Here is a 23,197-nt window from a genome sequence, read left to right as displayed (position 1 = left end):
GTTTTAAAGTCAGGAAAATAATAGAACCTACTTCCCAAGGCTATTATGATTAAATAAAATCATATTGGTAAAGCTCTTAGCACAGTATGTATCACATACTAGACATTTAATAAATGCTTTTCCCCCCCTTCTTTCCTTCTGAGAATATGATAAAATAATGGCCAGATTTGTGTAATAATAAAATAAACATTTTAAAACATGTCAGCAAAATAACTCTAACTGCAGTAGTAATCCATTTAACTTGTATCTATCATTAAAGCAATACTACCTGCTATATTCTGGAAAGGCAGTTTTCAGTTTATCCATAATTCTCTCCCAGCTGATTTTGATGCGCTCATTTCCAATGACTGAGTCAGAAATTCTGGTTTCCAAAACTGGCACTTGTGTAGGCTGGGCCATACCTGTCACCTGAAAGTGTGATAATATCACTCTCATAAGAAATCTTCTAATTCAACACAACAAACATTGTTTAAATACTCAAATATGTACATATGGGAAAAACTCAATGCCAAGGGTTGAGAGTTCAAAGAAAAATAGTCCCTACCCTTAAAATCTGACATTCTATTGGGGATGGAGAGGAAGAGAGCACATGATGCCACCTGGACTGAAGGAAGCAAAAGACTCTAAGGTATGGAGGCAGACATAAGAAAACCTGTGCAAAGGTGAGGGGATGGGAGATGAGTTGTTAAGTTGGGGAAAAGAAAATAAATGAGAAGTCAACTTAATATCAGAAAACAAATGATAATTAGCCTTTAGAGGGCTTCAATCAGAGGACGCAATTGGAGGAACTGTCAGGAAGTACTTTGTAAAGAATTTCTGTTCAGAACTAGGAGAGGCTGGATCAAAACAGGGATTCTTATCTTGGGGTCTATGGGTAAATTTAAGAGGATCTGTGAACTTAGAAAAGAAAAAAAATTACCTTTATTTCAATACATTGGTTTCCTTTTTATTTGTAGGTTAGTTCCTATATAGCTTTAAAAACATTTTTTTGAGAAGGGACTTAGAAGGTTTACTAAGACCACCAACAGGGTCTATGACACAAGAAAAAGTTAAGAACTCCTGGATCTCTGATCTCTGAGATCTTAAGATCTCTGAGATCCCTTTCACACTCTGCAATTCTGTGACTGAACTTTTCAACTGTCTTTTAGAATTGTATGGGGTCAATTGGTGAAAATAACAAATGGTTTCATGCTCTGGTGCAACCCTTATATCTACTCCTCCATCTCCCAATAGCTGAGAGATTAAAAAAGAAGGGGAAACAAAATGTGAGACCTAAAAATACCACTATAACAACCACTATCAAGGATTTCCCCAAAGCCCACCCTCAGCTACAAGAAAAAAGAAAATGTTCTATATCTTAAACAAATAATTTTATTTACCAAAGGTGGTCTAGACTGGCTACTAGTAGAGCCAACTCCAGAGTATGATGAAGCAAGTTGAGGAGAATTGGGAATAGTTCTCAAGGAATTTTCTTTCATGATATGCTTTCCCAAGAAATGCTGCATCTGTAATGAGAAAGAGAGTGTGGGGGAAGGGGCTTAAAGTGGCTATGTAGAGAATATTTGGGGCTGAATCTATTTGGCAGATTCAAAACATGAAGAATACTAGAAATATAATCTAAGTGTTTAAGTGCATAAGTAACACGAAAAGGCAGAAATATTCAATTCAATAATTTAAATACCTACTGTGTACTAAACAGTAGGCACTGTGCCAAGGGTTTAAGAATACCAAGACATCTGTAAAAGGTGTGTGCTTGTATATGTGTTGGGAATTAGACTAATCAATTTCTAAGATTTCTTCAGCTCTAACATCCTTTATGTAAAAAGGAAAACCTGATTGAATTATTATTTGTCCATGCTGAGTACAAATATTGACACTTTGGCAGTATATCTTAATTCCATTAAATAGTCATAGAATCACAGAATTTTAGAGCTGGAAGAGATTTGAGAGATAGTTTGGTCCAACTCTTTGGTTTCATAGTTGAATGCTGAGAATATGAGAAGGTACCCTTTTCTCTCCTATATTTTAGGGAGAAGTCACAAATACATGCTATCCCCAGTAGTATATGCTGACCTTTCAAAGTTGGAATGGGAGTGTCAAAGGCAGAGAGAGCATGGGAAAGAACACTTCTGAAACCTTCCTGCAGTGACTTCAAATGAAGAATATTCACTGATTTCACTGTTCTTCCCAGAGGTTAAATAAACTTTGAGGATACAAAATGAACTCTTTTGAGGCCCTGAGACTGGCTATACTCTAAAGAACAAAGAAGGGGCCTAAAAAAGGAAGTAAAACAAATACTTTGGCATTCAGGATGGTTAAATCTAGGTGGCTGCTAAATTAAGACAACTTTGAGGCTCTACCTCACATTTTTCAGACTGGCTAAGATGGCAGGAAAAGATAATGATAAATGTTGGAGGGGATGGGAGAAAACTGGGACACTAAGCCATTGTTGGTAGAATCATGAATTGATCCAACCATTCTGGAAAGCAAATTGGAACTATGCTTAAAGGGCTACCAAACTGTATACCCTTTGATCCAGCAATATCTCTACTGGGTCTGAATCCCAAAGAGATCATCAAAAATGGAAAAGGACCGACATGTGCAAAAAGGTTTGTAGTAGCCCTTTTTGTAGTGGCAAGGACCTAGAAATTGAATGGATGCCTATCAGTTGGAGAATGGCTGAAGAAGTTATGGTATATGAATGTTATAGAATATTATTGTTTTATAAGAAATCATCAGCAGGATGATTTCAGAGAGGCCTGGAGAGAGTTACACGAACTGACGCTAAGTGAAGTGATAAGAACCAAGAGAACATTGTACATAGCAACACCAAGATTATGTGATGATCAACTTTTATGGACTTGGCTCTTTTCAACAATGAGGTAATTCGGGTCAGGTCCAATGAACTTATAATGGAAAGAATCATCTGCATCCAGAAAGAGAATTATGGGAACTGAATGTGGATCACAACTTAGTATTTTCATCCTTTTTGTTGTTTACTTTTTTCTTGTTTTTTTCCTTTTTGATCTGATTTTTCTTGTGTAGAACAATAAATGTGGAAATACATTTAGAAGAGTAGTATGTGTTTAATCTAGAATGGATTACTTGCTGTGGGGAAGAGCAAAGAAGGAAAAAATGTGGAACACAAGGTTTTGCAAAGGCAAATGTTGAAAACTATCTCTGCATGTAGTTTGAAAATAAACAAGTATTATTTTTTAAAATTTAAAGTTCACTTTAAACTGCTGTAGAGGGAATTCCATCATTATATGAAGTTGGATTAGATGACTAAGAAGTTGTTATAGTTAAAAGATCCCCAAATATTAGACAGATAACATGTATTGAAAAAATACAATGAGATTAGATAACTTTAGGTGATTATGGGGTTAGAACTACCCCTATACATTATAGACTTTCCAGGTGCATTACAGTCTGCAATCTGGGCATTATTCACTGACAGTGCTGATCAACTACTCATCTATAATACAGAATCTTAAAAAATGTTTACAAGACAGAAAAATGAAGTATCTTAGCCCCAGTCACAGTGACAATGAGTATGGAAGTTAGAAGCAGGAATCAAAACTCTGGTCTTTTCAGTTCCAAAGTGCACCACACCACACTGCCCTGCAACAACAGCAATAACTCTTTATATTTGTCTAGTACTTTGTCACTTAGAAAGCATTTTCCACTAAATTAATTCAGTTGATCTTTACAACAGTCCTGTGAAGTGGATACAGCTGTTATCTGCATTGCTTTACAGATAATCAGAGGCACTAAGTGCTTTGCCTTTGTGATTCAAGGAGCAAATCTGTAATAGGACCAGACCTTGAACCCTAATCTTCTAACTCCTTCCACTCTGCCTTCCTCTGATGCCAGCACTGGCACTGATCTTTGTTACAGAGCACAGCTGTTAATTAGCAAGAACATCCTGAGCCTCAACGGAAGCACACAGTATCCCCTTTTTCAGATAACTGGCCTGTTAAGGATTCTCATTCCACTTGACTTTGCTCAGCTGTTTTGTTTTTTTTTTCCCTTATTCTCCATGGTTTGGTTTGGTTTTGCAACAGTCTGATCAGAGTTAGAAAGTTTTCTTGGAGTGGCTGCAGTAAAAGCTTTATCTGCACAGCTGTGAAATGATCACTGGCTTCAGATTTTGGGATCATGTGGCTAATGTCAAGAAACTCTAAGAGCAATTTTAAATCAGGGATATCCTGGAATCAGATTGAGTTGGACCGGAAGGTAACTCCTCTTCGGCCATCTTAAAACCAGAGAGTGGAATATCAAATTATCGCAGTACGCTTTGGGGTTACAAGTAACCAACTGGTCTACTCTAATGTTCAGCATCTGCTTGTCTTCTGTGACTCTGAGATCATATTAACAGTGTCATGGAAGAAGGTTAAGACAGTACACCTAAGGGCACATGGCTTAGGTTCCTCAGTAGTTTGAGGATATATCTCACTTTAAGTATAGAATTCTTTGTGAGTTTGAGCAGTCATATCAGAAAAGCTGTAATATTCAAACCTAGAATAGCACTGATGGGCTTACAATGTACATATATAAGATCTAAATTTATACAATTCTAAACAAGAAAGAGGGCTTGCATCAGCTTCTCTCTTGATCAACTCCAGATTCTGTGATTTCAGCACAGATTCTAGTTTATCTCTGTCTTGAAGTCTGCTTCCAGACAAACTATTCTAATTGTACTAGATAGTCTCCCTCTATATAAGAATAGAGAAAAAACTTGCAGGATTCTACTGGAGGTAGAGTAGACCTGACCCACAATACCTCTCTTCAGCACCCATATTTCTAGTCTGTCAATGAACGTGAATTCTAAATATAAGTTTCACTCTTTTAAGAACATTTTAGCAACATATACATTTGACTCAGTTAAGAAATTATGTAACCAGGAGAGCTAGCTCATGAGCTAAATTCAACATTAGTGAAGGTACTGCTCAGAAGAGAGGTTCATGGATGAGCCTTCAAGGACTTTGCAGGATAAGTATGACAAGTCTACACCTAGCTACACATATGCTATCTGGGGGCATAGTTTGGCTAAATCTAGAGAGGGTAGTTTCCAGGTTGACCATAGGGAAACGGCTTGAACATAGCTCTCCAAGGCCATCTTTTGTGCTCTAACGGACCTGCAATCAGCATTGGTAGAGGGATGATTCATTTCAGTGGAATCATGATGAACTAAAATATTGAAGTAAAAATAAAGTTTAAAAAGAAAAAAGGACTTCAGCTTGACATCATCCCCTAACAGAAAGTAAAACTACAATGGTAAGTGGCAAAAGGATAAGTAAGTGTTGATTAGAGTAATAGTGGTACAGGATTAAGGAATATAGATTAGAATTAATAAAGTGGGGAGTACAAGTTAATATCCAACCTTGTATTGGTAGGGCATCAAAAAGAGAGTGTTTGACAACTAAGAAACAAACACAAAAAATCTAGGTGGGCCTATTATCTTATTAGATATCTCAAGGTAGGTATCTAAGGAAAATTGATGGGGTTAAATCAATGATTAAATGAAAAAAGGATTTATTAAGTGCCTACTGTGTTCCAGTCACTATGATGAGTGCTTAGATTATAAATCCAAAACTGAGACGGTCTCTACCTTTAAAGAGTTTACACTCTAATGGGGAAACATCACATACAGAACAAGGAATGACCAGGGAAAGAAACTATGTTCTGGGAAACCTCAGGTATTGTGAATGGAGTCAAAAGGCAATCAATTTATTAATCTTTCTAGTATCAACAGTCTGACTATTATTCCAACAATAAAAGGTAGAAAGTTAGATAAGAGAGTAAGCAGCAGAATCTTTTGAGATTTTCTAAAAGATGAAGCTATCTTATACAGCTATTATGTTCTAATGTATTAGGATTAATTTAGTAACATAAGCTTACAGTCTTTGAGAGTAGAGACTTTTTAGCACGTGTATGAATGTAATTCTTACTAGTCACAATATGTTCATCTTTAATTCTGAAGTACACATTTCATATAGATTAGAAATTCCATATTTTATATTATAGCATTACTGTTTTATTAAGATAAAGATGACTTTCAAAAATTCAGTATTTTTTACCAATATGTCAGGACTGGGTGGTGGTGGAGGAATCTGTACTGGAGGCAAGCAGTTCAGAGGATAACCATTCTTCACCAGAGCAATTTGTTCATTGTATTGTGTCTAGTGAAAGAAAAAGTGTATAGTTTAGAATATAGTCTATTTTGAACAAAGAGAATTTGAAATTCATTTCAATTTAGTTTGCATCCTTTAATGTGGTGTAAGACTATAAATATTATATAGAGTGTGGCAGTCTATTTAAGAAACTGATTTCTGAAAGTAAATTCATGTATTTGTTAGTGAAAGAAAAAAAGATGTAATATTAATGCAAATATCTTTACTAATATAACACTCAAATCCATAGCTCTCACAATCTCTTTACCTCTAGATATTTATACTATAAGTCATTAATTCTTAGATATGACTCCAAGAGTCTAACATATTTTTGACTTCTTAGTGATCTTTCCACTGTCTTTGTTTACTCTGTATTATTCCTCATGTAACTGGGAAAATGTGATTTCTTAAAAGAAAACATGAGATTATTGATTCTGTCACATTGAAAAACCCATATAATATCTTACAATTATATAATACATTTGGATTTACAAAGAACATGGCTCACAAGAAAGGTTCACAGTAGAAAAAGGCAAAACAGTAATGAAAACCACTTGCCTATTGGTAACATAGATGTGAACTTGAAAGATATCAAGTTTGGGGAACAATTGAGGCAATCTTGCTTTGTTTGGTGCTTTGCATTATGTTAATATGATAATGTTGTCCATTCCCAGGATGGAATGAATAGGTTGCCAAATCATAAATGGATTGGGGGTGGGGTGGGTAGAAGAAAATACAACATGGGAAAACTGGACAAGTTCCTAACTCTTCCTAAGTCAATTCTTCAAACAAAATCACAAAATTTTACTATAAAGTATGATAAATTTCTACATGAGATGCATCTACCATTTCCTGGCCAAAATATATTTCAATCAACCATACCACAACTTTTCCCCTCTCTTAATCTCAATGATAAAGTTTTCTTTGAATTTTTACAAAATAAGAGTTTTATGATGTCATTCTATAACTGATGAACTTATTACTTGCTTTCACTTTATTCTCCCACCCCCATTCATACTAATTCACACTAAAAATTAAGTCAGATGTTTACTTTTACTTTATTATTTTGGAGTTATATTTTAAATTCTAAGAAACTGGATGTTAAACATGGTACATTACTCCATCATTTCCCAGAAGTTAGGAAAAGAGTGAAAATTTACGAAAATCTGACATAGCATTACTTTCACATATCAACTCCAAGTCCAAAAATAAAAAACTCACTTTTTCATTAAATGAAATATAAATATAATTTAACAATATACAATATCATTTGTATATATCCAGTAATTACTTCTAAAGAAACCAAGTTTTATTTTAAGACTATCAAGTATAAGTTTGATAATTTTCTTGAAAATGTCCTTACTCTGCTGAATGCAATTTTGTTCCTGACGTCTGTCACAATGGTATCCCAACTTTCTACAGCTGCTTTTAGCTGAGGCGATTCTGGATGACTGGTACAGAAAAAAAGTGACACATGATAAACCGCTGTCATTTCAAATACTATTTAAGTTTCCCTAAAACTCTCTAAAAGTTCTTAAGTGCAAATATCACCAAGTAAACCTAAGATCTTCTGATGATGATGATATGCAGGTAAGAATGCAAGACACTGAACTACATTGTACAGACTGCCAATCTTTTCATGTATTGCCCCTTTTAAACACTTCATCCTGAGCTCACAGGTGAAATGTCCTAGAGTAAGAAACTGTAAACCAGCAGTGAAAACAACCAGTCAAAAACTCTTTTCAAGCAGACAGAAAGTTACTCAGAAAGGGTTTTTGGTTTTTTTACATTTTAAGACTCTAAAATGTAATGCCTTTCCATCAGAAAAAAAAAATCTGCTAAATCAAGGGCTTTTTGTTTGTTTTTTTAATTCAGAAAGAATTTATTTAAGACAAATTAACCTAGTTACTTTCCCAACCAACAGTATTTCAACATGGTAGAATGGAAGAGATGGAGTGGGGTACAGTTTGGGGGAATAAGAAGAAGGGATATGGGGGGTGGGGTGGGAGAAGCCTGTCATAGAGGGAAAAATCCTTGCCAAATAGTGAATGAGCTGAGCAGATTGGAGGCACTGACTGATGGATGATGTGAGCAACAGGTTAAGTAAGAGTCCACTTCCATTGCATAGCCCAGGCCTCACAAGTATTAAAGCAGGAAGTGATTCAAATCTATCACTTCCCTTACAGATGTAAAAGCAGCCTTGGTGCCTGTGATCACCTGAGGAGAGCTTTCTTCTTATCTTTCAAAAGATTCCCAGGGATTAGTCAGATAACAATCCTCCTTCAAAACCACCCAGCTCCCAGGAGGCAGTGCAGAAGCCTGCTTCTCTCTTTGAGATGTGAGTCATTAATAAGAGCATCCACATAATGGAAACCAGCATGATCTCAATTTCAATAGTTTCTTTTTTCTTTCTATCCTATCTCAACTTTAGAGATTCCCCTTGAAGGGGAAGGAAACCATTCTCTACCCACCAAGGATGAAACTATCATATTTGAACCTGCCTTCCAAATATGACCTTAGGTATTGGAGTTACCCTCTAAATGACAAGAAGGGGGACAGAAGGCTTTCAAGCACAGGCTTAAAAGTGAGAATCTTTAGAAGAAAGATTTTCAATTAGCATGCATCCTATTCTGAAAATATGTAGTCGGCATGCACATCCAGTGCCTCTATCACAAGCTCTTGATTTATTTTGCTGTGGGAAAAGGAAGAGAACTCCTGGTCATCCTAAGTGAATCCCTATTGTTTCTGTCCATATCTCCATTTCCTGGCTGTCAGCTATCACTGCCCACCATCAGCCTGTGATTAAATGCCTTGCTGGCAAAAATCACTTCCTCAGAACAATTTCATCTACATAAAAATACATATATTAGACCTTACCCTCATTTTTTAGACATTGTCAGAACTTAAGATGCCCTGAAGGGAGGAAAGGGTTACCTTGATGCCAAAGTGGTTGCACGGATAAGCTGAAGCAGGCACTCCCTCTCAGTCTGTTCCAGCTGATGGAGGCCAAAATCTCTTCGGCTCTGTAGGAACCACACCTAAAATTTTTAACATTCAAAACAGCTGAAAAGAGCTTTTCAAATCTGACATGATATTTCCAATTCACCTGGAATGAAATGCTAATAATTTTTCTATCTCTGCTTCCAATACTCTAATATTGTAAATGAAGGGGGGGGGAACCTTCAAACTGTACTGATTTTGGGGTAAACACTTCGAGAAACTCTCCTGTGAGAGGCCTATCTCAGGAAATCAAGATAAAGTGGTTTCATTTTGTTATTTTGATGGGACTAGTTAAGTCCAGGACCATTCATTCCCTACGTAGCTCATATTTAAGTAATCTCATTTGCTGAAGATCTAGATTTCTATCAACCCCTATTGAGCTGAAGATTAGCTCAGGACCACTGCCAGTAAATGGTCCCATTTTACTAAAAATCTAGGTCAGGGGGCAGTAACCTCATTCAATTAAAACTTCAGTCTCAAATCTCTTTTAAAAGAGCAACTTTGGGGCTCATTTCTTTGCAGAGGACCTAAAAGCAGGACTATGCCATGCCAAGGAATCTCTCTCTCAGGCAGTCAGGCCTGTCAGGATCCTCTGCCTACTGAGAAGATATTCTCTTTTCAGCATTAATCCCTCTTTATGTCTCTCATTTATTTCTCTGTCAGGACCTGGCAGAAAGTCCAAAGCAACTTGCTCTGCTGCAAGGACGCTGCCTGCTGAGAAGGCAATTCTCTCTTCTCAGTGTCAGCCTCCATTTCCCTAATAGGACTTGGCAGAGGGCTAAAGCAGGAACATGCCAGGCCAAGGGACCTCTCCTTGGCATATCTGCCTGTGAGGAACCCCTGCCCGCTGAGAAGAAATGTCTTCTTTTGTCTTCTTTTTGTCTATTTTCAGCGTTAACCCCTCTTTATCTTTCTGCCAGTATTCTTTTACAACTCTTGTTTATCTCTCTGCCAGGACTTTGCAGAGGGTCCAAAGCAGCTTACTCTGCTTCTAGGACCCTGCCTGCTGAGAAGGAAGAGGCCCAAAGCAGGAACATGCAGGCCAAGGGATATCTCCTTGGCATAGCTGCCTTCGAGGGCCTCCTGCCCACTGAGAAGACACCCTCATCTCAACATTAACCCCTCTTTATCTTTCTGCCAGAATTTCTCTATACCCCTTGTTTATCTTTCTGCCAGGACTCCTCTACTAGACCTTTACTTCTCTGTCGGGACCTTACCACTGAGGAAGTCAGCCTCTTAGCAAAGGCTGACTTCTCAGTGACAATAACCTTCTTTTTGCCAGACTAACTTTTCAGGTTCATAATTTCTTTTATTAAGTGTTGGAATCCTTATAAGCTGTTAAGTCATTAGAGTTGATAGAGACAATAATTATCTAATTTAGCATGGTTCAGTATGATTGATTTGACCCTAGAAGAGATGTTATGGGCCAGAACTTGAAACAAGGTACTAAGTAGAACTGATAGAATCAATGCTTGTGTTCACACCTTTAGAGAGCTCATATAAGCAAGAAGCTCTTAGGGCCAGAGAGCACTCTGGGAGGAAACCCATAATCCCACTCTCGGATCCCACAATCCCACTCTCGGAGGAGCATAAATAGAGCGTCAGTGAGCCAGTCAAGTCAGTTCAGAAGAAGCCCACTCTCGGAGGCGCAGCCAGATTCATTCCAACTTTCACCATGGTGGCTGGGCTCCTGCACTTCCCCTACTGAGATCAAGGCTGGTCTGAAAGGCTCTCCAGAAAGCTGCCCAGCCCCAGGCAAAGAGACAAGAGATTCATTCCATTTTCCACCTTTGTGCAGGCTGGAGGCTGAAGGATAAATCTTTGGATTTGGAGACATTCAGAAGGAGCTCTTGGAACCAAGCAGAGAGAGAGGCCTCAAAGAAAACTAATTGGGGTATTATGGAGAATAAAAGATCTGAACTTTTAACTCCTGGCTGCATTTGGAGTGATTATTACTTTAACTGAAACTAAGGCTGCTTCCAGAAAACCTCCCCAAGAAACCTGCTCCCAGAGAAAACCATCATATATTAAAGAAGAAGAAAACACCACAATGAAGGACCTGAGAGGGTTCCCACAACTCTCTGCTCTGTGCCAAACCTCATCATTTGGTTCCCTGACTGGGAATCAAGGGGATCCGAACCTCATCATAAACACGAAGCAAACCATGGTTTCTTGTCCATCATGCACATCTGCCAGACACTCCATGATGGAATAAAACCATGCAGTTCTCTGGTAAAAGAAACTGGGCATAGTGGATAGAGTGGCCTTCAAAATCAGGAAGACCCCAGAGCTCAAGTCCTGCTTCTAATAAACACCATAAATATTAGTTACAGGACTCTGGGAATCATTTAAGTATTGTGCTCTTAGTACTCAGAGTTTTCAACTCTCGAAGACTAGCAGCTGCAGAGAAGATGAAGAACTACATTAGTAGAATGGATTTCTGCATCTGGGAGTTCTACCCATGAAATCAAAAGTCTAATCTCTGTTTCAAATCCTCTAACACGCTAGGTAATCTATAATAAAAATAATTAAATGAAAACTGGCCTAAGTGGAGAAATTTAACCTAGAAAAGAGTCAGAAAAGAAAATGAAACTTGTTTTTAAGTAAGATGCTTTCATAAGGAATAGGAAATAGATCTGTTTAGCCCGCAAAGTCACAAGAACAATTATGATATGTGTTGCAAAGAGGCAAACTTAGTTTGAGGTTAGGGAAAAATTCTCTAACAGAGCTGTCCAAAAGGGCTGCCTTGGGAGATGGCAAATAAATCTTATTGAAGTTATTCAAGTAGAAGACTCATTGGGTATGTTGTAGTAAGAATACCTTTTTTTGAATAAATATAGGACTAGACAGCTCTTGAGTCTTTCTCCAGTTCTGAAATTCTGTGATTCTGCAATATGTTTCCATTAAGAGTACTCTATTCTAGTACTATTATTAATAGCTCTTCTGCAAGATCAAGCTACCCCATGCCTTGTTCATTTCGGTGTGAAAAGCACTCTGGAAGATACAGCAGCTGGAAGTTAGCATTCAGGGAGGCATTGTCTAGTTGCTTGACATGGAAATATAAGACTACAGATACAAACAGGGAACACGTTGCATTACAGCAAGGATCAAGTGATGACAGAGAAATAACTTGGATTAATTTTAAAAGACATTTGTCAGGAGCATCACTACTAGGGATTTCTGCTTCATTTTTTGATAAAGAATAGGTCCTCAATAGCATTTACTAAAAAGGCAAAGAGCCTGCAACCACCCAGATCCATGAGCTGGAGTTATGATCCTCAAGTGGCTTTTTTTAAATTGTATTAAGGGCATTATGTATTGTATTACTGTATTTAATTGTATTAAGGGCAATATGAGTTTCATATTAAAGGTGTGGCAATAAGCAAAGCTCAGTTAAGCCTTTTATTTCCTTTCTATTTTTTTTTTTACCTCTGCTGTTATAGCTCTATTAGTTTCTCCATTCAGCTTGCTCAAGCACTTCTTTGCTTTAGCTTCCAGCTTATTTTTCTCCCTTTCCCATTGAGATCTAAAATTTGAAAAAACAAGAGTTTAAACCATAAGGAGAGTTTTCAGCACAGACTGCATGCCAACCATGGAATGGCCTCACAGAGGTAAAGGCAGAAGCTGTATAATGTCACTCCCCCATCTCCCCACTTCTGTGAAGCAGCAGCAACACCCAATTTTGTCAAGATTTTGGGAATTGTTTTCAAATAGCTTAATATCTTACTGAATTCCACAGGCTGTTTTCCCAGAAAGCAAACGATCTTCCACACAACCTAATTTCTAAAAGTATTTTTAATCTCAATGACAAGAGAAACAAAAGATTATCCCTCTTCTCAATTCCTTTAAGCCATAACTTAAAAGCCTATATTGATTATTTCAGTGATAGTAGGCCCTTATATGTGTGTATACATGTATAGACATGCATTGTGGAACTTAGTGGAACTGAATATCAGTCAGTTTAACTCATTCCACTGTATTTTCCCAAAAGAAGTCCAGCATTCTTTATCTAGTAAACCAAGCATGTCCCTATTGAAGACCTTAAGTGAAAAATGCTATAATTTTATCTCCTTTATCTTAAGATAAATCATTATTCCATATGATGGGTAAGAGTCCAATGCAATCAAATGAGTTCAATTTATCTTCTCTCTCTAGTTCTTTTTTATAATGATAGACTGAGATAGTTAAAGTTCTTATCACACAGTACAAATATTTTACATTTTATTTAACAAGCATCTAAAAATCATCTCCATGTTTTTTTAAGATTAACACATGAACTCAGGATGGCTCTCAATGAAAATCAAGATACAATCTGGAGTAAAGTGTGAAATAGTCATATATACCAAATACAGGCTAGAGGAATTAATTCATTATTGAATTAATTCATCTTGGGACACATACCAGTTGTGTGATGTTGGATAAATCACTTAACACCTCACTACTCCAGGCAATTCTAAGATTTTAAGTTGCCTGAAAGTTGCTACACTACACTGTTAAAGAATCTTCCCTCACCTAGAGTTCTCTACATTGCTGAAATCATAGCATATATCAAAACAAAAAGTAAAGATGTGTATGTGTACGTATACACACATAAATATATGCATATACACACATACAGGTGTGTGTTCATATTAACATATCATATACATACATATATAACACACACATATGTAAATATAAATGGCATGTTCAGTTGATGAAATTCCCCCAGGGACTTTAGAGCATGAGCATTCATTATGACCAGAAAACTAGAACCCAGTTACAGAATGTATGTACATCCTCCAAAGTCCATGTGGGGACATCAGTAGGGACTGCACATGCTCATAAGAGCTGGGCTCTCAATGGACAATCTTGGTCACCTCCCTTATAATGACTTCATCTATCTGTGTATCCGTGTTCTAATACAAGTCCTTGAGAGCTTGAATGAAATCTCAAATAATTTTATAATTATTTAAAGCAAAAAGTGAAGTAATAAAATATACCTTTCTGAAGCAAGTTTCTCTTTAAGCTTCCTGATTTCAGAATCTTTAGCTTGAATTTCCTGCTGTAATCTAGGGAAATGAAAGATAATATCACCAAAGTAAAAATGATCACTCATTATCAAAGTTGGAATGGCTTTGTATTTCATAAAAAAAATAAAAATAAAAAGTACATACACTTGAAACATCATTCTTAGTTTGAAATTTAAATGGATATGGTTTCTACCTGAAATAGTCCTTCTTACAAGGTTTTTTTACCCTTCCATTTTTCAAAACTCCCCAGGGGGAAAAAAAAAAGTAGTGTAAAAGCCAACAAGGTAGAAAAGTGTAGACTTGCTTTGTATTCCCAAATTAACAAATGGCTACCAGAGGGACCATGGGAGAATGACTGTCACCTTTCTGGGCTTCAGCTTGGGCATTAGTAAAATGGAAATAGCATCTTCAGATGCTCCAAAACTCCTTATGAAGATTGAGGATTTTAAGTCCCTCAGGAGAAAGACACTATGTCAAGCCATGTAAATTAGCCAAGATCTAGGATGTAGAGAAAATCAGGTTGGGCCTGCAAGGAAGTGCTGTAAACAAGTAAGAATTTTAATTAAAACTTAAAATACAACCGCAGGCACTGGTGTTGTACTAAGTCAATTCAATTGAGTAAATGTAAGAATGCTGGGTGAACATGCTGAAAAATCTGGCCAAACATAAATATGCTGGTAAGTTTTTTAAAGTTTATTTGCAAGAACAGAACATAAAACTATAGAGTGATTGTTGCCTGATACAAATCCCATCATCCATCCCACATGCTCTTCTCTCTTTACACTCTCTTATTTGGTGATCTCATCAACTCCCATAGGCTAACATCACTATGCAGCTTCCTCAATGCTATTGATCCAAGCCTTGTCTCTCTCCTTTCTCCTAGTCCCATATCACTCCCTATCTGCTGGATATTTCAAACTTGATATGCTACAACATATCAAGTTCTAGCTACAGCTAGAACTCAAAACACATGCAAAACAGGTAACTTTCTCCCAAACCAACTTAATTCCAAACTTCCCCATTTTGATAGATGGGACCACCATTTTTACAATCTCTTGTCACAACTTCAACTTTATCCTCAATTATTCTCTCTCCCTTACCTATATAACTAATCAGTTGCCAAACCTTACTGTTTCTACCTCCACAACATCTCCAGTATCCATTCCCTTTACATGGACACCACTCTGGTTCAGACCCTTATCATCTCTACTCCCTTCTCCAATATGATCTCCACAAAGCTGCAAACTCACAAAGTGAGTTTCTTAAAATGCAGGTCTGACCATGTCATCCCCCTACTGAATAAACTCTTATGGATCACTATTGCCTCCAGGATCAAATATAAAATTCTCTGACCTTTAAAGTCCTTCACAACACAGTCCCAACCTACCTTTCCAGATTTATTATTCATTGCTTCCTTTCTTCCACTCTACAGTCCAGCTAAGTTGGCCTTCTTACTCTCTCACACCAGATAATTATTTTCAGTCCTCATGCTACTGGGCATCCACAAAGCTTAAACACAGTTTGGTCTTGCCTTTTCCTCTAAAAAAATTTTTTATTTCCTTCAAAATTCAGCCCCAAATCACCTTCTACATGAAGACTTTTCCCCACAAGCATTAGTGCCTCCCTCCTCCAAAAAAATAACCTAGTATTTATTGTGTATGCACATCTTGCCTACTCTGGTTAAAATGTAAGCTTCTTTAGAGCAATGTATGATGGTTTCAATTTTTGTCTTTGTATCACCAGTGCCTAGCACTGTGCCAGGCACATAGTAAGTACTTAATATATATCTATTGTTTGATTCTTAAATTCCTTTTCCTTCTGCTACAATTCTATCCCTATTCATAAGTGTGTTTTTATCTTTGTCCTATTAAATTGACTAATAGGGAAATATAAAGACTATTTTTTCCTGAAAATCTGATACATGTGGGGCATCAAGATGCACAGAGTTTTGGTTAATAGAAATTATTGGAACTATAAAGTATGCTCTCAGAGCCTTATAACAAGAAACTCTAAATATCAGCAGGTTTGCCTCATCCTACATTTATGAATCTGTCAATCCACCTTTTCTTTAAGCTTTTCAGAAATGAAAAAGGAGGCTGTGATGGACTGAGATTGCAGAGAGGAAGAAAAGGGTCTCAGTAAGAATATCTTAATTAGAGAATTATAATGTTTTACCATTTTAAAGAGCTAAATAAATAGTAGGAAAGTAGAAAAGTCTCAAAAGTTATATTTATTTACCCTCTCTCTGGGGTGTTTCCATTATTTCACTATTGTATTTAATGGATTTTGGATTAGAGTAGGTAAATATATAGTACATAGCTGGAGTCTGAGAGTCAGAAGACTTGTGTTCCATGACTGTCTCTAATTAAACGAGTGACCTTTGACAAGTGACTTCACTCCCTCAGAGCTTCAACCTGTGATTTCCTTGTCTTGATAATTAGATTGTAAACTCCTTGAAGGAAGGAAATTTGTATTCTACTTCCTTTGCAGAGTCGTAATATGGGCATACATTATGAGTAGATGCTTAATAGATTATAAAAATTAAGAGAAAAAAAAACTTTACAAAAATCACCTAGTCCAATTTTTTTATTTTGCAGACAAGGAAACTGAGGCCCAAAAATATCAACTAATTTGTCAGAAAATAACCAGGCCAAAACTTTAGAGCTAGAATTTAAACCTAGATTCTTTGGTTCCAAATCTAGGGCTCTTTCCAGGGGAAAAAAAAAAAAGTAAAGCTATATCCCTATGTGGGATGGATGTATTCTTCTCAGAGAACTCATCCCTGACATAGTATGGGACTACAGTTCCAGGAAACCCCCTCCCTTGCTTGTACCCTTGCTTAATTTCACACAAACTGCTTTGTAATCTATAGTCCCCTTGTTCTTGTACCTTGAGAATGGAGTACTAAATCAGCGACATCTGAGGCACAAGATGATAAAGTTGTTTAAGGGTATAAAAAACCCTACTCCATTGTCTGTCCTTTGCCCTACTTCCCCAGATCAGGGGTGAAGTTAACATCCCTTTCCTGTAGGAATTGAATTAATTGCTTTCTACTCTGGTTCTGAAAAACTTCTATTTGAATTATTTTGGGTTAGTGGTCGTTGTCCCATACATCCCTAAGACTGTTTTGCCTTTCCTTTGGTTAAAATCCATTATTAGTCTTTGGGAAGTTTATTCTGATTCAGTGTACCTAACCTTATGTTTTACTAATATCTACATATAAATCTTCTATTCCAGACATTCCTAGAATTCAACTTCTATTTTCCTATAGTTGAAGTGTGAGAAATGAGGGTTGAGAGATCCCCTGGCTGGTTGCAGATTTTGCAAAAGAATTTGCAATCCCAAATGAACACAGGAGAGGTTTGTGGCAAAAAAAAAATAGGTTTATTACACTGAGAAAATTTTCTCAGCAGACCAAATCCTGAAAGAATTTGTAGCAAAGGTAGGTTTTTAGCAAAGATAGTTTTACACTGAGAAATAACTTCCTCAGTGGGCTTTCCTGATTAGGAATTTGTGAAGGTTTAAGGTTCAGCCTTTCATTATATTGGGTTGTAAGCCTTCTCTTGCTGTTGTCTATTCTATAGCTGGGACACCCAAATACTCAGGAAGGTTTGGATTGTTGGGAGCTCTACGCTAAAGCAGAATTCCTTGGTTGGGGATGCCCAGACTGGGAATTCCTACATTTTTAACAGAAACACCCCTTAATCAGGGAACTGATCACCTCTCTCCCTCTCCAGGGACACCTGGGAGGACAGGGCACTATGGAATCTGGGAAAAATCTAAGACTTGTGGCAAAAAAAAAAAAAAAATGGGTTTATTACACTGAGAAAATAACTCAGTGGACTTTTCCAAAAGGAATTTAGCAAAGCTAGGTTTTAGCAAAGGTGGTTTACACTGAGAAAATAATTTTCTCAGCAGGCCAAATCCTGAAAGGATTTGTAGCAAAGGTTTCAGGGTTTCAGACTTTGATTATATTGGTTTTTGTAGCCTGAAGCTAGGGAGCTATCTCCAGATGAGTTTGAGGGACTAATTTTCAATTCAGTAAAGGGTAGTGATGATGCCCCAGGCCAAGATCTCCAGTTGAATCATAGGTGAAGATGACTATGGGAGTTTCCCTTATGAAGAGGAGGGTGGGGACCTCCCAGAGGTCAGGAGGGGTTTGAGATTTTTAGGGTTTCTCTAACCCAGGTCTATCCTCCCTAAAAGATCAAGGGGGACACAGTTTACATCACTATCTTTTCCACTTTGTCTGTTCCTCTCTGCCTTCCAAAATTCATCCTCTAAGGCCTCACTCAAGACCCACCTCTTCCATGGATCTTTCCCTGAGCAGTCCAGCTCTAGATGGTCTCTCAGGCCTCCTCCATCTTTCTGCACACACTCATAATCAGGAGGATACCCTATGGGTTAGTACCTTGTTTTGCAATGATTTGTGTACCCTCTGAACCTGAATTGCAACTCTGTAAAACTGCACAAGCATTAAATCTGATTCATCTTTTTATCCCCTAGGAGCCTAGCATAGTGCCTCAATTATGAAAAGCAAAATAGAAATTTTTTAAATGAATCTGTTGGGTAAATGAGATACAATATATCCTCATACTGGATTCTGATGAATATTCCAACAGGGCTATATTATTAAGCTATCCTCTAGATCAGGATTCTTTAATCTAGATTTGTGAACTTGATTTTTTAATATTTTGGTCATTGTATTTCAATGTAATTGGTTTCCTTTCCAATCCTACATATTTCATTTTATGCATTAAAATACTGAGAAAGGATCTACAACTTTCATTAACTGCCAAAGGGGTCCATGAGACAAAAAAGTTTAAGAACTTCTGCTTTGAAGGATTTGACAGAATAAGGAATCATCCAGGTAGTAACCAACACATAAGAGCATCTCTCTCTCTCATGACTACAATTTCTAAGACCTTTAATGACCTTTCTAGATTTCTAAGATTTAAATAAGGATTCAGACTAAAAGATCAAGCCCCGAATTTTGGCCACTAGAACTTAACCTACCTAAAATACTAAGAATTTAACCAAATTAATGCTATCAATTCAGAGAATCCAAAATGAATTCTGCTATGTTCAACACTCCTCTCTTTTTAGCCTTGACTGGCATGGTCTACAGCATCTCTCTGGACTCAGAGAAGTAAACATTTCATTTAAGAGCTTACAACTATGACAAATTCCTTCTCTTCAAAACCCACCGTAACATTAATATGAAAGAAAAAATTTACAATTCAGATCCCTTTCCCAAGCTCTCTCCCAATAGCATAGAAGTTATGGAGATTTATATATATATATATATATATATATATATATATATATATATATATATATATATATATAGCATTACCTTATAAAGATGCAAAAAGGAGAAAAAATCAATGTTTGGAGTGCTGTCTTAAGACAAAAACACTAAATTCTATTGTTGGAGCTACAAATTATTCCAACTCTTTTGCAAAAAGATTTGGATTTCAGTAAGAAAACTCACTAAATATTTATGTTTACATCTTTTAATCCAGAGTTCCTATATAGCCCAAGCAGGTGGGCTACATTCATGGCAGTATTTTGCGTGAGAGCAAAAAGTTGGGAACAAAGTGAGTGCCTATCTATTAGAGAATGCTGAAAAGATATAAGCTGTGATGGAACATTATTGTAACATAAGAATATCAAAAAATATGAAAAAATCAGAGAAGCATGGAAAGAATTGTATGAATGAATACTGACTGAAATAAGAAAAACCAGGAAAACAATAAACATAAAGACTACACTGAGATAAATGAACAAAAAATAAATAACGCATAACTAATTGTAACAATCAGTATTAGTCCAGAGAAAAAATGAGAAAATGCATCTTTTTTGTTTTCCTGGGAGAGACCTTTGGATGCAAAACCTTACATACATTTCAGATATACTGAGTGGTTTGGTTTTGCTTTACTGGTTTGGTTTGATTTAAATTACAAAGAAGAGCTCACTTACATAACTCATCAAAGAAGCAGAGGTAGATCCAGAAATAATTATAATGGAAAAAACAAAAGGTATCCAATAAAAAGCTAATTTTTCTAAAGGTCTTGCTCCAGTTCTTTACTATATATACTGATGTAGCTCTAGAAGGGCAACTGTTCTCAAATTAACACCTATATACTAATATTTTGTGGTATTCTGTGGGCTGTAATTTAATTTGGGTGAAGTTCTTTGTTTCTAGATTTGTAAGTATGAAAGGATAATTCATTTTGCTTGCTGTAAAAAGCCACAGGTCTATTGCTGGAGAAATAAGACTGAGAAGAGTACGAATTCAAGGTAGGGCAAGGAAATGGGAAGTAACTGCTCTTCCTGGATTCAATTTTGATTCAATCTCTCAATCCAAGCCTTGTGAATCACAATGATGGATAAGATAGTGCTCAATTGACTCTTATCATATCTGTGAGGAAAGCATCCACCAAGAAAGACATGTACAGTGATTTTTATTATTCAGTTGTATATGACTCTGTGGAACACAGCACACTAGTACTGTCCAAAGGTTTTTCTCGGCAAAGATACCTGAAATAGTTTTATCATTTCCTTCTCCAGTGTATTAAGTGTAATGGGCTGAAGTTTGAATTGATGCACTGAGGTCCCAAGTGCGTGAGGCTAAATAGTAATTGACCATACTCTATTAATATACATGCTTGGAGAAAGAATGGCCCCCACCGACTCTTTGTGCATGTCCTGATGTGTTGTATAGGAAATGACGATTTTGGTGGGTGGAGGCAGAGGGGCAGGAAGAGAAGCGGAGAGATGGCTGGGTTCTTGTCGTGGCTGCACACATTACTATCACGATCCCCCTTCACCTCCAATCCCCCTTCATCTCTACTAAGAATAAAGATTGAAGATTTTAGCTTAACCTGAATTCCTGACTCCGACTGGAGTCAGGATATGCGGTCTTCACATTAAGGCAAACAGAGTTTTATGCTTCTTGCACAGGGCAAAGCAGCTGAGGCTGAATTTGAACTCAAGGCCCTGACTCCAAACCTAATGTTCTATTTACACTGAGCCACCTAACTGCCTCCATGTAAAATGATATAATCAATCTACAATCAGTCACATATAAGACAAAGAAGAGCCACGACTTGAAAACTAATTAACCCCCATAAATAAAACAATTATCGCTAGGCTTGCCCTGCACATAAAAAACCAGATGCACAGAGCAATCAGTGACTATGAGCTCCTCATCCAGCTGGCAAAGCAAATTCTGTGATTATTTTTGCTTTGAAGAGATCCCAAGTCTGGTGTAGAATAACGAACATGTGGAGCCACAGCGCCACCTACAGGGTACATGTGGTCTTCCTGTTTTAGAGCCTGTCTTGCATTGAACTATTAGAGCCAAGGCTTCCCTTCAGTTATTAGATCAAAGCTCTGAACTTACTTGCAAACCTTGTGGTTTCCAGAAGAAACTTGTTGGTTAAGACCAGAAATGATTTTATCTTTGTCTTTAATCTGTACTTGCTTCTGTTGCCACTGGAGAATCATGGCTTCCAACTGTTTTTTGAAGTCCTGTTAAAGGAAAAATAGCATATTTTAGATAATATTATTCAGGTCACCAAGAAAAGTAAGAAATGCCAAATGCTGTTGAAATACTAATAATCATAACTAATAAAAATATAATAACATATAATCAACTATAAATTATAACATATAATGAATAACAACTACCTTTGTTTATAAGAAAAGTTAACACACTTTATAGGCATTATCACATTTGAACCTCATATTAGGTCTTGTAAGCATTAGATACATTTTACAGAGAAGAAAAGGTTAAGTGACTTGATAGTGAAACACTCTGATTCTTCTCAGTATTAATGTGAATGGAGCAAAAGAAATTATGCTCACTGCACACTGCCTCCGTGCTTCCCAGAGTTGCTGTTGCTGCTGCTGCTGCTGCTGCTGCTGCTGTTGCTGTTGTTGCTGCTGCTGCTGCTGCTGCTGCTGTTGCTGTTGTTGTTGCTGCTGCTGCTGCTGCTCCCTGATTTCTTCTTGACTTTTTACAAGTTTTATGCTTGGTTTGTTCCTTGTGCCCTGAGAGGAGAAAGAAATGTATCTCTGAACTTTAGTTCACTGAAATGATGCTTTCTCCCCCTAGAAAAGGATTTTTACTTAAGGAAAATTTAAAGATGCAGTGAGACAATGCTGAGTCAACCAAAGGTGTTCTAATGCACCAATTTCCTTTTATGGTTGTTGTGACTGTTGAATGGGAAAGCATATCAATTTCATAGTGTTACTGAGAAAAGACAGTCACAATTTAATCCTCCAAGTGATAGCCAAGGCTGGCAATGATACTCTACTTTCAAGAGGTTTGTTCTGTTATCAAAACTGAAAAGGAAAGAAAAGAATGACCATTAGGTCAATGTACCACTATCAGTCGGGGAATCACTGTAGTTGTATCTACTAACTATAATCTTCTCAAAAATGTATTAATGTATCCACGTCTACAAATACCATTCCATTAATAACCAGTATTCTGGCTACTAACAGAATATCTTAAGTATATTCAATTCTCAATATACCGATTCCACAATTACCCATGGAAGGGATTCCAACATTGCCTTTGAGAAAAAAAATACCTACAATTATTTATTAATGTTGTCATTTACTCTACTTAATTAAGACATTTGTTAACATAAATCTTCTTCCCTGCTGAAGTGCCAAAAATACACCATCAGGTAATATCCTTAAATGCATAAACTGCTGCCAAGCCAGAGAAAGCATCTGTTGTATACTATACAAGATGTAGATTCCAAGCTGAAAAGGACCTCTGAGACTATCTAGTCCAACCCCTTCATTTTAGAGATGACAAAATCGAGCCCTTCTAGGTTACATGCCTTGCTTAGGTTACACAGGTAAGGTAGCCCACCTAGGAACTAAGCCAAGGACTTCCAACTCTGTCTAACTTTATTTATACTGCCCCTCCACATTTCTCTACAATGTGTTGTCTTTAGAGAATTTTTCTTAATCAAATCAAAAAGCACCATT

At 36.9% G+C, this 23,197-nt stretch overlaps 1 protein-coding gene across 4 annotated transcripts in view; it reads right to left on the bottom strand.

The window, feature by feature from the left end:
* The window catches only part of DZIP3 (DAZ interacting zinc finger protein 3), a 116,132-nt gene that overhangs the window by 12,184 nt on the left and 80,751 nt on the right, over positions 1-23,197 (bottom strand). For 3 of the 4 annotated variants that reach the window (XM_031959638.1, XM_012544506.3, XM_012544508.3), the window contains 9 exons: positions 22,058-22,243; positions 21,594-21,721; positions 14,156-14,224; positions 12,603-12,699; positions 9,108-9,211; positions 7,537-7,624; positions 6,081-6,182; positions 1,380-1,505; positions 269-408 (listed from right to left, as the gene is read on the bottom strand). In XM_031959638.1, the coding sequence (XP_031815498.1) occupies positions 269-408; positions 1,380-1,505; positions 6,081-6,182; positions 7,537-7,624; positions 9,108-9,211; positions 12,603-12,699; positions 14,156-14,224; positions 21,594-21,721; positions 22,058-22,243 (1,040 nt within the window). The remainder of the gene's footprint in view (positions 1-268; positions 409-1,379; positions 1,506-6,080; positions 6,183-7,536; positions 7,625-9,107; positions 9,212-12,602; positions 12,700-14,155; positions 14,225-21,593; positions 21,722-22,057; positions 22,244-23,197) is intronic. The other variant, XM_012544509.3, reaches the window with a different exon arrangement.

The sequence above is a fragment of the Sarcophilus harrisii genome, chromosome 3 (assembly GCF_902635505.1).
Source record: "Sarcophilus harrisii chromosome 3, mSarHar1.11, whole genome shotgun sequence".
Taxonomy (NCBI): Eukaryota; Metazoa; Chordata; class Mammalia; order Dasyuromorphia; family Dasyuridae; genus Sarcophilus; species Sarcophilus harrisii.
Note: the sequence above shows the minus strand (reverse complement) of the source record. Positions and strands in the feature narration are given on the sequence as shown.